Source organism: Loxodonta africana, chromosome 1 (genome assembly GCF_030014295.1).
Source record: "Loxodonta africana isolate mLoxAfr1 chromosome 1, mLoxAfr1.hap2, whole genome shotgun sequence".
Taxonomy (NCBI): domain Eukaryota; kingdom Metazoa; phylum Chordata; class Mammalia; order Proboscidea; family Elephantidae; genus Loxodonta; species Loxodonta africana.
In genome coordinates, this window is record NC_087342.1 from 137,314,561 (window position 1) to 137,330,167 (window position 15,607).

The following is a 15,607-nucleotide window of genomic DNA, read 5'->3' on the forward strand; positions in this document are numbered from 1 at the left end:
AGATTGCAGAGAACACTGCATTAAAGCAGTGTTTTCATCGATCCAGTTTTTTTTTTACTGAATAAACCTGTACCTTTAGTATACCCTAGAGGAAATAGTCAAGTAGGTTCAAACTGTAAAAAAATATGTATATATTTTCAGATTTTGTGAACACAGTATAACTGTCAAATATTTTTCTTATTGGTAATTTATAGTATCATTTAAAAATACCTTCTTTTTACATCATCCACTATTTTAAAAATATACAATAGGAGTTACTGGAGTTTGCCACCAAAAAACCAAAACCAAACCCATTGCCATCGGGTCGATTCCAACTCATAGCAACCCTACAGGACAGAGTAGAACTGCCCCATATGGTTTCCAAGGAGCGCCTGGTGGATTCAAACTGCTGACTTTTTGGATAGCAGCTGTAGCTCTTAACCACTACACCACCAGAGTTTCCAGAGTTTGCTACAGTAGTATCATATTTCACTTCAGATTATTATTGCCTCTGTTGCATTTTAAAGTTAGTATCTTTAAGTGTTGAATTATAAAAATTAGAGATTACAATTATTTGAATTAAAGGTAAGACAGTACTATATCCAGAGTGTGAAAATGTATGATATATAAAAACAGACATTTTATGTTAAGCCTAATATAGCATAATCAGAAGCCGAAAATCTGCTGTCTTCCTGACACTGTTACACTTAAGACAAATTCCCATCTTTACAAATCTTAAAACTGTGGCAAGGTGGAAATTGCCAATTGTACCAGGTGTTACTTGAACCAAAAAAACCAAACCCATTGCCATCGAGTCGATACCGACTCATATCAACCCTGTAGGACAGAGTAGAACTGCCCCATAGAGTTTCCAAGGAGTGCCTGGTGGATTTGAACTGCCGACGTTTTGGTTAGCAGCTGTTGCACTTAACCACTATGCCACCAGGATAATGACACTACTCATCAGTATTGATCAGTTTGCCTGGGTTAAATTCTGGCAGTGCCATTTAATAGTTGTGAGACCATCAGCAAGTTAATTTACCTCTTTGTGCTGCAGTTTTCCCTTCTGAAAATGCTAGTAATAGTACATACGTCATAAGATTATTGTGAAGATTTAATGATGTAAAGCCTTTAGATATAAAGGGTTTAATAGATACAAAGCCCTTAGAGCAGTACCTGGCACATAGCGTCAACAGTAGCTAACTGCTATTACAAGTACACTACTGTCACTACCTCTCTTTACATTTTGTTAAGTAGTTTGACTTTCATGGTGTAAGAATATGAAACCCTTACAAGATATTCCTTTAGGATTTTGATTAATTAATCCTCACATATACTCTGTAATGAATAGATAATTGATCACTAGTGTGAATGGATTTCCAAATAATAAAATAGCCCCTTTCCCTTTTTTTAATTTCTAGTTAAATAAAATAGGAGTATTTTTAGAAGTTTTGACTTAGAGTGGGAAAGTAGTATCGTAGCGTCCTGGTCTGTTGCACTTGTTGCAGTTCTCCTTATTTAGTGCTTTTATCCTATGGTTAGCTATAGGTTCCCCCCTCCCTCCAAATTAGTGCATATTTGGACTTAAATAATATTTAGGACCCTTATGAAGACTGTGTTCAAAATCCTGGAAATCTGTTGTATGTGAAGTCTTGAGAATAAAGTAATATTTTTAAACAAATGTGCTTGTGTCGCTTTGCATAATACAGTCATAAGACTAAAAGTACTTATTCTGCAATGCTGGTTTTATACGTAACAGTTTTTGGATTGATTTTGGAATGTTCTCATGACCAGTAACCTATTCAACATTTATTGCATTATTCACTGGTGTTTTTTAAACTATTGAAAAAGCATTTAGAGCAAAACTAGCAAATGAAGTATCATTTAAGTGGATACTTTTTTATTCAAAAATAAGTTGTGTGACTATGAAATATTATAAGTTCCTTTTTAATGTGATTTTTATATACCGATCGTGAAGGCAATTCCAAAAGAAAAACTGTAAAGGTTTGTGCATTTTGGAAATAACTATAGCTTTCCAAAGTGACTAGTTTGAAAGAACAATAATTTGGATTCATTCACTAAATCTTTATTGAACAACCTTCCTACTGTGGGCCCTGATAGACTGACAATCTAAATAAAATATAGTTACTGTACTCAAAGGTCTTACATTAAGCTTTAAATGTAGTTTAGTCTTACTATTTTATAATACCGCTTTTTACATGGCAAATAAGCTGTAGTTTGCTTTAATAAGTATATTGTAAATATGCCATAATTTTTCATTTCGATGTTAGAATTAAACTATGTAAATTTCCTTTTGTAGGAAAGAATACCCACCTCATGTCCAAAAAATTGATATTAATCCTGTAAGGCTAAGTCGGCCCCACGGTGTTGGTAAGTGTGCAGTTTTACTTTTTACACCTGTGAAGGGTTTTTGAATTGTTATAAGAAAGGTACAAATAGGGAGATGACATTGGCTTTTGAAAATTTTCAGATACAATAGAAATATAAAGAAAACCTTTTTCTTGTTTAACTCTGATTTGAGAATTTCTTTGTGACCTGAAATGATCAGGTAATTTTGCAATCAGGTGATGCCAATTTGAAATGCTTTAATTTATTAGCATTTTTGTCAAACTGAAAGTTCAAATGTTAACTGCCAGTGGACTATATAGCTTTGAAATTGTGTTTTATTCAACTGTGTTGTAATGTATTATGTTAATCATCTTTTCCTTAAATTGTTTTAATTCTAAAATTTGGAATGCGTTAGAGAACCGCTGAGTTAAAAGAGACCTTACCTGATAAGATTGTAATAATAGATGTTGGAGAACCAAAGTGAGTGGGTATTTATAACTGCATTTAAGTAATTCTTAATGCAATAATATTGATGAAAAAATAAAACGAGGGCCAATAACATTTAGGAAAAATATTTCACCGTCAAATTGATTTTCTTTATCTAGAATAGTGGTTCGCAATGTGTGTGTCTAGTTTGCCCCAGGCATTTGTTTGAGTAAATACTACTGATGACTCTTATTAATCAAAATCTAATGATTTTAAGCAGCTGTATTTTCCAGAAGGAGCCCCGTGGCGCAGTGGTTATGGGCTCGGATTCAAACCCTCCAGCCACTCTGTGGGAGAAAGATGTAGCAGTCAGGTTCTGTAAAGATTATACAGCCTCAGAAGCCTACGGGCAGGTCTAGCCTGTCCTTATAGGTTCTCTATGAGTCAGAATTGAGTTGACAGCAGTAGCTCTGGGTTTATGTTTTCCAGATAGCCAAGAGCTTGTTTTTTAAAGCACTTGCGTTCTTTTTCTGTTAATAACTTTGGGTGAAAATCTTTTGTATATATATTGAACATATCCCTATTATTAAGACTAGTAGTAGTGGACACCCTCTTCAACGTTTATTCCGTTATACCTTAAATCTTTATTGAACTCTTACTCTATACCACATGCTGAGTTAAATGCTTTAATTCATAGTTAATTTTATCCTAGCTCTCTATTCAAGATTCCCTTATCCACATTTTGTACAGAGGAGGAAACGGACATAAAGAGATTACCTAACCTGCTATCAAGGACACATATGGAAGAGCTGGTATTGGAACCAAAGTTTGTTTGATTCCACAGTCCAGGCTTTTAACCGCTGTTATTTTTACTATTTTCTTGCTAGGTCAGAACATTATTTCTAATCCTTAGAGAACTGTACAACATTCCCATTTTATAGGTGCATTTCAGAAAGATTAAGTGAATTGTCCCACTCATACAGTTTTAGATGCCAATCAGCCAGGCTTATTAGGAATAAATTTTAAAGTTTCTTCAGTAACATTTATTATTCAGCAGATAAGAATAGGGGTTTTTGTAACTTTTTATTTTGAAAGCATTTTAAACTTACAGAAAAATTGCAAAAATAGAAAAGGAAGTTCCTATTTTCCTTTTACCCACCTTTCCCTAATATGAACATCTTATTAATTATAGTACATTTATCAAAATCAAGAAACTGCTGTTGGTATAACACTTTTAACTAAGCTGTAGACCTTGTTCAATTTCATTAACGTCCTTTTTCTGTTCCAGAATCTAGTGTGGGATCCCACATTGCATTTAGTTGTCATGTCTCATTAAGCTCCATGAATACTTTTGAAAAGTAGTGATCACTTATTTTGTAGAATGACTCTCAGTCTGGGTTTGTCTCATATTATGGTTAGATTGAGGCAGTGCATTTTTGGCAAGACTTCCACAGAAGTGATGCTGTACTTCTCTCAGTGCATCATATCAGGGGTTACATGATGTTGATGTATTTTATTACTGGTGATGTTAGCCATGATCACTTGGTTAAGGTAGCATCTGCTGGGTTTTCCACTGCAAAATTACTATTTTTCTCTTTGTAATTAATAAAGATCTTGGCTGGACCCTTTGTTAGCCCAAGATTGGAACCATTCCTGAAGCCAACTCTCCAGACAGGGATTGGACTGGACTATAAGATAGACAGACAGTGGTACTGGTGAGGAGTAAGTTTCTTGGCTCAAGTAGACACTTGAGAGTATGTGGTCAACTCCTGTTGGGTGGCGAGATGAGAAGGAAGAGAGGGACAGGAGTTGGTTGAATGGACATGGGAAATACAGGGTGGAAAGGAGGAGTGTGCTGTCTCATTAGGAGGAGAACAGCTGGGAGTACATAGCAAGGTGTGTATAACTTCTTGTGTGAGAGACTGACTTGATTTGTAAACTTTTGCCTAAAGTACACTAAATAAATAAAGATCTTGGGAGAGATACTTTGAGATAATGCAAATATCCTGTTTCTTCTCAAACTTTTACCTCTAAATTTAGCAACAGTTACTACGTGGTGTTTGTCTGATGATGATTCCCTATTCTCTTCATTTCTTACACATTTAATTAGAATTCTTCTGTGCAGAAGAGCCTTTCCCTCTCTTTATTTTTTCAGTTATTTGCATCTGTGGACTCAGAAAACTAGTTTTTTGGAGCAGGATCTAGATTCGTATGTATAGTTCATATGAATAATATTTGTAAACTTCAAGAGAGCAATATTGGTGTATGTAACTGTAAGCTTTGTTGTCAGCTTTTGTGTCAGGTAGGTGCTTATATACTAGGGTATGGGATGAATGACAATGCTATAATAATATTGCAAAAATTGTTGCATGAATTTTGGGTTTCGTTTTAGAATTTCCTTTAGAGATAGTTTGAAAAGCGTTGAGATTTCAAACCCCTAGGATCAGTAGTTAACTGGCATAGCACCTGGAATAATTTTCTCCTAAAAATGAATCACTTGTCTTTCTATAGTTCTTAAAACCCAAGGTAATTTTCTTGATTGTTACATTTTTCCCCCTTGATTTTAAGAGGCATTTAATATGAATTTTGATGTTATGGCTGTATATCAACACTTATTAGCATTGATACGCAGCTCTTGAGTGTAAAATTAAAGCTTGCAGGCCATTAAGCATAATTTTTTATCAGACCACGTCTTTTTTTTTTCTTTTAATGTTTGGTGTTCTTTCTGTATTTTCTAAACAGGTAGAATAACAGCAACTGCATGACTATTAAGATCCCTTTTTTTGCTACCTCCTGTCCCTTTGTTTCTTAAACTTCGTTTTTGTTCCCTCACCTTTTTTTAATAATGTTCTCAAATAATTAATAGATCTTATGTGCTGTTTCAGAATGTACATTTTCCAGTGTAGCAACTTAATCACCTGATTTAGCCCTGTTTAACTTATATTTAAAACTAAGTTAACATATTTAAGACGAAAAATATCCCCTTGCCCTCAGCCATTGAGATAGCTATTAGCATTTTGGTATACAGATTTCTAGACTCTTTCTTTGCATAAATACTCGTTTTTAAAAACACATTCATACCATGTATACTATTCTGTAACTTGCTTTTGACTTTGCTATAGTAGTATCTGGAGCCCTGTTGGGGCACAGTGGTTAAGAGCTTAGCTGTTAACTAAGAGGTCAGTAGTTTGAATCCACCAGCTGCTCCTTGGAAACCGCATACTTCCATGAAGGAAGTATGGGGGAAAAAATTATATCTTGACCAGATTGGCAAAACCTAAAAGAATGATGCTATTTAATGTTGCTTAAGAGTAGGAGAAAACATGCATACCCAAGTACAGTTTGTTGGGAGATGACAACCTTTATGGAAAGCATTTTGATGGTAATATATTAAAAGTCTTAAAAACGTACATAGTCTTTGTTCTTGCAATTTATTTCTAGGGGTTTGATCTAAGGAAATAATAGATAAAATGTAAAACTTCAACCCTGTTCTGTCCTATAGGGTTGCTATGAGTTGGAGTCGATGCGACAGCAACAGGTTATAATAGTATCTTAATTCCGTAGTCATTAAAAGATACTAGAATATCAGAGGAAAAGCCAGCATGGAAAACACAAAGGAAGTTTGAGAATCAAATGGGCAGGAGTGGGCAGGGAAACTGGACAAATGGAAATGGGGAATCCAGGGTTGAAACGGGGAGAGTACCAACACATTGCAGGATTGTAACTAGTGTCATGGAACAATTCGTGTATGATTTATTGAATGAGAAACATTTACTGTGTAAACTTTCACCTAATGCACAGTAAAATGCTCCCCCCAAAAATGGACAAGCTGTCTATCATAGACTTTCTTACAAGTTAATAACCAAGTATCTTTAATCATTTTTTAGTGAATGCATTGTGGTCATTTATGTGCCATAATTTAAGTTGATTTCACGGTTTTGGTATTGTAAATATTATTATACTAGTGCATTTTTTATATTTGATCTATTATTTCCTTAGATCAAACCCCTAGAAATAAAATTGCAAGGACAAAGGCTATGTACATTTTTAACACTTTCAGTGTATTACTGTCAAAATGCTTTCCATAAAGGTTGTCATCTCCCAACAAACTGTACTTGGATGTGCATGTTTTCTCCTACTCTTAAGCAACGTTAAATAGTATCCTTCTTTTAGGTTTTGCCAATCTGGTCAAGAAAATTTTCCCCCCCATACTTCCTTCATTACCAGTGAGGTGTCTTATATGTTCAGTAGCCACTGAATTTTTTCTTTTATTCGTGTCTGCCCATTTATTTATTGTGTCCTTTGCCTATTTATCACTTACTTATAAAAGCTTACTATAAGTTAAAAAACAGCAACTTCTTTATGTTTTCTGATGTGTGAGTACTTTTTCATTGTGTGATTTTTTTTTTTTTAGGATTGTCAGGTAGTACATTTTAATTTTGATGTGATCAAATCTACCTGTTTTTAAAGTTATATTTACTTGTTTAGTGTAATGTTTAGAAAAGCTTTTCAGACCGTGGAATTCTAAAAATACTCACCTTTATTTCCTAAAAGTACTTCTAGGTTTATTTTTATTTAGTTACATGTTTCTGTGGTTTTGTAGAAATAAATTTTAAAAATTGTTTTTATAACAGCATTCTCTTATTTTTTACCAATAAATTTGTGTAAATGTTCAGGGATGCTTAATATAATATTTAATGAATTCCTTGATAAATCAATTTCAACTGTATTTTTTGCTCATGTTTTTGGAATGTCTTTTTTTCCTAGGTTATATTACGTACTTTTAAAGTTTACATATATATCTTAAAGTTGATACAATTTATTTATTCAAGCTTGCCTTGCGCCCCTATTCTCTGATAGTGTCTATTCTCAGGAAACTCAAGGGTAGAGAGACTACAAACTTGTGAACACATTGCTGTGTAGTTTGAAGGTACTATGATAAACACAAGTGCAAAATACAGTATCATAAAAGAGTGGTCACTGACCCTTTCTGAATAGTTGAATTAAGTCCTCACAAAAAGAAGTAAGGAAAGCTGAGTTTTGACTTACTAGAGCTTGACAGACCAAGTAGAGGGAAAAAGCTTTGAGGCTAATGAGAATGGAATGCAAAGGCACCATGGGTTGAAAGTCTGACCAATTTGAATAAATAACCTTTTTGATTGGAGAAGATGGTAGAGGATAGGCAGAGATGAAATTGGAGAGGTAGGTCGTGACCAGACTGAAAAATGCTTTTTATGTCATGCTAAAGAGCTTTTACTAAACTGCCTAATTTTTTTTTTTTTTAAAGAGCTTTTACTAAACTGCCTATGCTAAACAAAAGTATAAGTTATAGAGCCAAAAGTGATTTTTAAGGAGGCGGAACTGAGAATGTTATACATAACTTTAGTTTTATTTTATGTTGAAAATTAGCCATAGTGACAGCTACATGATGGAGAAAACTAACCATCTTTATAGTTTGTCCTTCTTTTTTGACAGACCATAAAAATAATTCAAAAGCAAATTCATAACTAAAATACAGTGTTATGTCACTCTCTAAGTATATATTTTTTAACATATTAGTAATAACACAGAACCAAGTTCTCAAATAAAGTTAAGGACCTTCCTTGCTTCTCTACCCCAAACTTCTATTATGAAAATTTTCAAACATACGGAAAAGTTGAACTCTTACAGTAAATACGTATATATCTACCACATAAATTCTACAGTTAACACTTCATAATACTTGCTTTATCACATATTCATCTGCCTACTTTTGCTCTTACATTTTAAGAGCACTTTGTAGCTACCAGTACACTTCACTTCTGAATACTTCAGTGAGCGTATCATTAACTGGATTTCAATATTTGTTTATAGTTTTTTTCTTTTGATATAAAATGTGTACACAGTGAAATACACAAATCTTAAGTGTACATACAGTTCAGTACGTTTTGACAAGTGCCATTTACCTTTCTAACCCAATCCCAAGCCCCTGTTTTGACATAGTAAAGATAGTATCATTGCCTCAGATGAGTTCTCTCATGTCCCTTCTCATTTAGTCACCACCCTTACCCCCTCAGCGGTAATCATTCTTCTGATTTTTCCCAGCATAGATTAATTTTAACTATTCTAGAACTTCATGTGAAACTAGACCGTATGAAGAAGAACATAGCATTAAGAATAGAGAAAACTCATTAACCCGAGAGATGTAGGTGACACAGCATTGCTTGCAGACAGTGAAGAAAACTTGAAGCACTTACTGATGAAGGTTAAAGGCCACAGCCTCCAGAATGGATTATACCTGATGTGAAGAATACGAAAATTCTCACAACTGGACTGATAAACACTGTATTGATAAATGGAGGAAAAACTGAAGTTGCCAGCTATTTCATTCTGTTTGGATCAACAGTGTCCATGAAGCAGCAGTCAAGAAATTATGTGACGTATTGCATTGGGCAAATCTGCCTCAAAAGACGTCTTTAAAGTTTTCAAAACCAAAGATGTCACTGCAAAGAGTGTGGTGCACCTGACCCAAGCCAAGGTCTTTTCATTCACCTCGTATGCATGTAAGAACTGGACAATGAAAAAAGGAAGACAGAAGAAGAATCGATGCATTCCAATTGTGGTGTTGACAAAGAATTTTGAATATCCAATGGACTGCCGGAAGAACAAACCAATCAGCCTTAGAAGAAGTACAACCAGGATGTTCCTTAGAAGGGAGGATTGTGAGACTTCAGCTTGCTTACTTTGGACATATCAGGAAAAACCAGTTGCTAGGGAAGTACATTCTTTTTGGGAAAGTAGAGGGTCAGCAAAAACGGAAACTCTCAGTGAGATGGATTGACGCCATAGCCACAACAATGAACTCAAACATACCAACAACTGCAAAGATGGCACAGGACTGGGCAACATTTCGTTCTGTTATACATAAGGTCCACGTGAGTTGGAGCCATCTCCGCAGCAACTAACAACATAGAGAACAAAATTTATTAGTAGTTGCTAAAGGCGAGGGTGTGGGGAGTCTTATCTTAGGGGGCGCTGAGTTTCCATTAATGATGGTAGAATAATTTGGGAACAAATGTTGCATGACATGATGACTGTCACTGAATTGTGTAAAAAATGTTGAATTGGCAAATGTTTTGTATGTATATTTTTACCACAGAATGTTTAAGAATATCAAACAACATTTTTATATAGCTAAGATTATGAATTTGTAAAATTTAATTTTGGTACTCTTTTTTCCGTTCCTCCCTTTAGAGCGTATAATGAAGAAATCAGAAGAGTCTGAATCACAATTGGAGCCTGAAATTAAGAGGAAAGTGCAACAGAAACGTCATTGTAGTACTTACCAGTCTGTGTCTCCTCTGTCTCCTGCTTCAAAAAAATGTTTAACCCATTTAGAGGTAGGTAGAAAAATTACTCTTTATTGCGAGTCAGACAATATTTTTATTATTATTTCTTTAGTACTTAGTACATTCTAGGTGGCTTTTTTATCATAGAACTAGAAGAGACCTAGAGAGACATTATTTAGGCAGTATTCTGCTTTCAGACATACCATTGTTCTTTACCTATCCAAAGCATAGAACATATTTTTTACCTGAAAAGAATTTAGTGCTTTCCTGAAATACACTCTAAATAATTGTCCTCAAACAGAATTTTTTTGAAATTTTAAATTTATAGAAAAGTTTTTTTAAAAAAGTAGAAAAGCTATATACATATGTTTTTCATAGATTCCCCAGTTTTCCACATTTGTTTTATCATCCTTCCCCTCTCTCCTTTTCCGCCCTCCACCCACCCCTCTGTGTGTGTGTGTGTGTGTGTGTCTCTGCACCATTGGAGTATAAGTTGCAGGTATGATGCCCATTTAGTGTGTGTTTCCTTAAAAAACAACAACGACAACAAAAAAGACATTCTAGCAGCCCTTGGTGTCACAGCAGTTAAGAGCTTGGCTGCCAACCAAAAGGTTGGTAGTTTGAATCCACCAGCCAATCCTTGGAAACCCTGTAGGGTTGCTATGAGTTGGAATCAACTTGATGGCAACGGGTTGTTGTTTTTTTTTTTGTAACTGGAGTACAACTCTCAAAATTAGGAAGAAAAAATCTTTTGATCCCATATTGCCATCTAACCCACAAAATCGATTCTGACTTCACCAAGGTAATGTCTTTTATGGGTATAGGCTCCAATCCAGGATCATATGTTGCCTTTAATTGTCATGAATCTTTAGTCTTTTTCAATCTAGAATTAGTTCCTTAAACTTCTCTTGTCTTTTATAACCTTGATATTTGTAAGGCGTATAGGCCACATACTTTATAGACTTATTTCTCAAGTTGGATTTTATGTTTCTTCATGATTTATACATTTTTCAAGAATGATGCTATAATCTCATTACATCATTTCAGGAGGCACGTGCTGTGTCATATTAGCCATGATTGGGGGGCCAACTTGATAGCCAGTAACAAGATGTTCTCTTAGTAGGTATTTTTATACTCATCGATTAATAAGGCTTCTACTGTAAGGTAGAGCCTTCCGTTATTCCCAGTTTAGTTATTTATTTATATCAGCATTCTTATTTTACTCAAAACATTTTAGTCTATAATGATCATATTTATTTTCATGCTCAAGTTGTCCCAGACTTGGCTTATGGGAGTTTCTTCAAACTGTCTCCTGTTTCTTTTTGACACTTCTCCATCATTCTTTCAGGACTTCTTTCTTTTTAGTACAAGTTGTTCTACACTTACTTTGTATTTTCCCGTCCTAGCCCTAGAGTCGTGCGTTTCTTTGAGGAGCCATTGCTCCTTTAAATGGAAGGAAGATACTTGGGTACCAGCTATGTTCATTGCTACTAAGTGCTCATTGTTTCTAGGTTGTCTCAGTTGGCAGAGCTGGAAAATAATATGTGTGTGTATGTCTTAATATTTAACACTTATTAAAATCCATGAGTTCACACCAATAACTCCAATTCTAGTCTAGTACCACAGTATTTATCTTAGCCTTTCCTTCTTTGCATTTTTTAACTCCCCTCTCTGGTGTGAGAAACTGACTGCCATTATCATCAGTTTATTTTACTTATTCGTTCACTTTCCCTTTATGTGGCTAGTCTTCTGGCATGTCAGGCTGAGCTTGGCCAAGGACATACTGGCATCTTTCTACTTGTTGGCCCAGATAAAGAAGTAAAGAGGAAACCTCCTTCCCAGACATACCGCCTTTTCTCTACTGGACATGTTGACTGAAAGCTTCAGATGCTCACTGAAAGCTTGAGAATTTTTTTAATGTTTAAAATACATATTCCCTCTTCTTCTGTTTACTCCCATGTCAATTGTTCTTACTCTCTTCTTGGTGGAGATAAAGAATAGCTTGTAGCCAGCCTGTATGTAATTTTTTATTTTCTTCAACCAGGTTGGTGGTTTTTTTCATTCATAGTTGTGAAACCCCAGACTATTTACTACTTACAAGAAAACAAGCCTTATTTTACATAATGAGATTAAATATTCCCAGGATATTTAATAAAATGGCATTGTCTAAATCGTGCCTCAACAAAGAGTATTATTCCTATTAAGTGTGGTTGGTTATTTACTTATTTATGTCTCAAGACTGGCAGATTGTATGTCATATGCAGTTTTTATTTTGTAAAAGCCTTCCACTGACCAAAAGTGAAAAATGAGGCTTTAATCAGTCTTTGTTTTCCAAAAGAAATACTCAACAAAAAATTCTTAGGTAGAAGATAATTGAGCCATGTTGAGATACTAGTTTTTAGGTTGCTAGGTTGATAAGATTCTTAATTTTTTATCATGAAAAACTTAAATATTTTATTTGGTTCAGCTGATCTGTATTTTGTTTCTAATTGTTCGACACACAGTTCCAATACAGATGTTTCTTAGCTGATGGACCAAAACCAAACCCACTGCTGTCGAGTTGATTCCTACTCTTAGCAACTCTATAGGACAGAGTAGAACTACCCCATGGGGTTTCTTTCCAAGGTTTGTAAATCTTTATGGAAGCAGACTGCCACATCTTTCTCCCATGGAGCAGCTATTGGGTTCGAACCACCAACCTTTCAATGAGTAGTCAAGGACTTTAACCACTACACCACTAGGGGCTCCTTTAGCTGATGGAGGAATATGCTAATAGCTCAGGTTGTATTTACTTTTATATTTTAATATAGAGAATTTTAATAATAGGGAATGTACTTTTTATATGCTTCAGTACTAATTTTTTGCAGGGAAATAATCAGAAATTGTTGCTCTTCCATAGAGTGTTTTTTATTTAAATGTGTCCCGTTTATCTTTATTATATACAGTAAAATGTGGAACCAGTCATTGCCCAGGTTGGTCATATCTAAAAATTCTTAAAGTCAAAGTTTCCTTATATTTAGCGTACTCCCACTGTGGGAAATGGGACTCCATCTCCCACAGAAATGAACATCTTTGTACTTATTTGGGTACTCTACAGTATTCTTTTTAAGCTAGAGGTGGAAATATATCTGCTCATCGTGAAAACTCAGCTTACCAATGGGGCTTGTATTTTTCTTAAAGGATTGGATATTTTATCACAGGATAATAGATAGGTGGGACTACTATTTTGTTTATGGATTTCCCTTTCAGATGCAAGGGACATAGTAACCCATTTGTGTTACTTAATACCATTATTACCTTCCCTTATAGTGAAAATAGACTAAAATATGGGGAGTGAGATAATCTGTCCCATATTTGTGTCTAATCAGTTGTTTACATAGTTTATATGTTAAGTATGCATTCTAAATGCACAAGGCCCTATTGAAAGTGTTAAGGGAAAAATAACTTGTTTACACTCCACAAGGTAGCTAAATTCTCCAGTGTACTGGCAGAGAAAGAGGTGTGCTCTTTTTTTATAATCCACGTTATCTGGGATAGAACCTTGGAAAGATAACACAGTATAATAGAAAGGCTTTGTCACTTTGGGCAAACAATTTCTTTGTCAGTTTCTCATCTGTTAAACAAGAAGGTAAGGTTAGAACAGTGGTTTTCAGACTTTTATGCTTGCATACTTTCTATATATTTTTCAAGTGTAGGTTTACATGCAACAAGATGCATAAAACTTAAGTGTTGAGTTCCATCAATTTTGAAATATATATATACTCTTGTAATCATACGTAACTGTCACCAACCAGTCAGTCCTCCTACAACCCCTTGATGACTTCTGCCACCATAGAGCTAAAAGAATTTTAAACAACTATATACTCCCTTACGTATTTTTAAGTTGACATTGAACCTTTTTTATCTTAAGTTTCAGTAGTCACACAGGGTGTAGTATCTGACACAGTGAAAGAAATATTTTGAAATAGGATTATTTAATCACTTGCCTCGTATATGGATCTAATGCTGTCCAAATACCATAGCAGTTGATACTTAACCATCTGTTTATGCTTGATCATTCTATCATGTTTCATTGTTAAAACAGATATTTATTTCCTGTGATAAAAGGCTGAAAAGTGTTTAACAATAAACTTTTTCTCCTGGGTTGGGTTTTAATTATTGTCATTGTTGTTAGTTCCCGTCAAGTCCAATTCATAGCAACCTCATGTGATACAGTAGAACTGCCTCATAGGATTTTCTAGGCTGTAATCTTTTTTTTTTTTTTGTATCCTATAGAAGCAGATCACATCTTTTTCCCAAAGGGCCACTGGGTGGGTTTGAACAAACAACCTTCTGGTTAGCAGCCGAGTGCTTAACTGTTGTGCCACCTGGGCTCCTTAAAAACAAATTTAAAATAATAATCATATTTAATTAGGAGTACACTACTGATCAAAACTATTGTTGGGAGCCCTTGGGTTGTGTAAACAGCATGATGGGCTACTAACTAGAAGGTTGGAAGTTTGAGTCCACCCAGAGGCTCTTCGGAAGAAAGGCTTGGCGATTTACTTCTGAAAAATCAGCCACCGCAAGTCCTTTGGAGAACAGTTCTACTCAGACACACACGGAGTCTTCATGAATTAGAGTCGACTTAATGACAACTGGCTTTTATATTATTAACATATAAGTAATTATTTGATATAAACACAAATTTATTAGAATACATGTTTTAATTAGAGGCAATGACCTTTTTTCCAATTACTTCATATGTGCATGAATATATATATATATATTGACAGAAGATTTAGCATCTGTTCATATTTTCACTTCTTACAGATATAAGTGCTGAAGAGCTTTGTTCTCATAAATAAATACATGAGAATGGAGTTTTATTATAGTAATATAACTCCATACTTTGAACTCCTTTCACATTATATGCCAAAAGTCACATGGTACTCTACCATCAAAAAAAAAAAAACTTTTAATGACTTCTTAACTGTAAGCTATATTAGACCTTCTTTAAAATATTTTTCAAAGAAATAGAATTTAGTGTCTTGAAAAAATTTTTGTTATCTAGTCCTCAGAATCAGTTCCTTTTTTTCAGTATTTAGAATTATTCCTTCATTTAGTTTGGAGGTTTTTGTATTCCAGAATCATACACCATTGTACGATTTCAAATGGATGACAGATTTAGCTTTCTTTTTTAATGTGGGAAAAGAACAATTGCTGCAGAAGATGATTTGACATCAGAAGCATACTCGAATCAATTTTTTGAATGATTATGGAAATTGAGGATCTAGATATTGATTCCGTTAAGAGTATTTATGCCCTGTACACCTTGGAAAATCGTCATGTATCCTCAAGCATACACATAGTTCAATTTGAATACTGCTAGACTAGAACATCTTGAAAATGCCTTCCAGCGTTTATATGCTAAATTCCAAGTAAAATGACTTATTCAGGGTCTCCGGATAACCATGGTGTCTCCGGATAACCATGGTGATGATGGAAAGGGGGGGCTTAATTTTGAGACTTTCTTGTTTCTCTGA

General features: G+C 34.6%; 1 protein-coding gene across 13 annotated transcripts in view; it reads left to right on the forward strand.

The window, feature by feature from the left end:
- The window catches only part of SENP6 (SUMO specific peptidase 6), a 121,159-nt gene that overhangs the window by 52,458 nt on the left and 53,094 nt on the right, over positions 1-15,607 (forward strand). For all 13 annotated transcript variants that reach the window (XM_064288131.1, XM_064288181.1, XM_064288145.1 and 10 more), the window contains 2 exons: positions 2,300-2,370; positions 9,988-10,133. In XM_064288131.1, the coding sequence (XP_064144201.1) occupies positions 2,300-2,370; positions 9,988-10,133 (217 nt within the window). The remainder of the gene's footprint in view (positions 1-2,299; positions 2,371-9,987; positions 10,134-15,607) is intronic.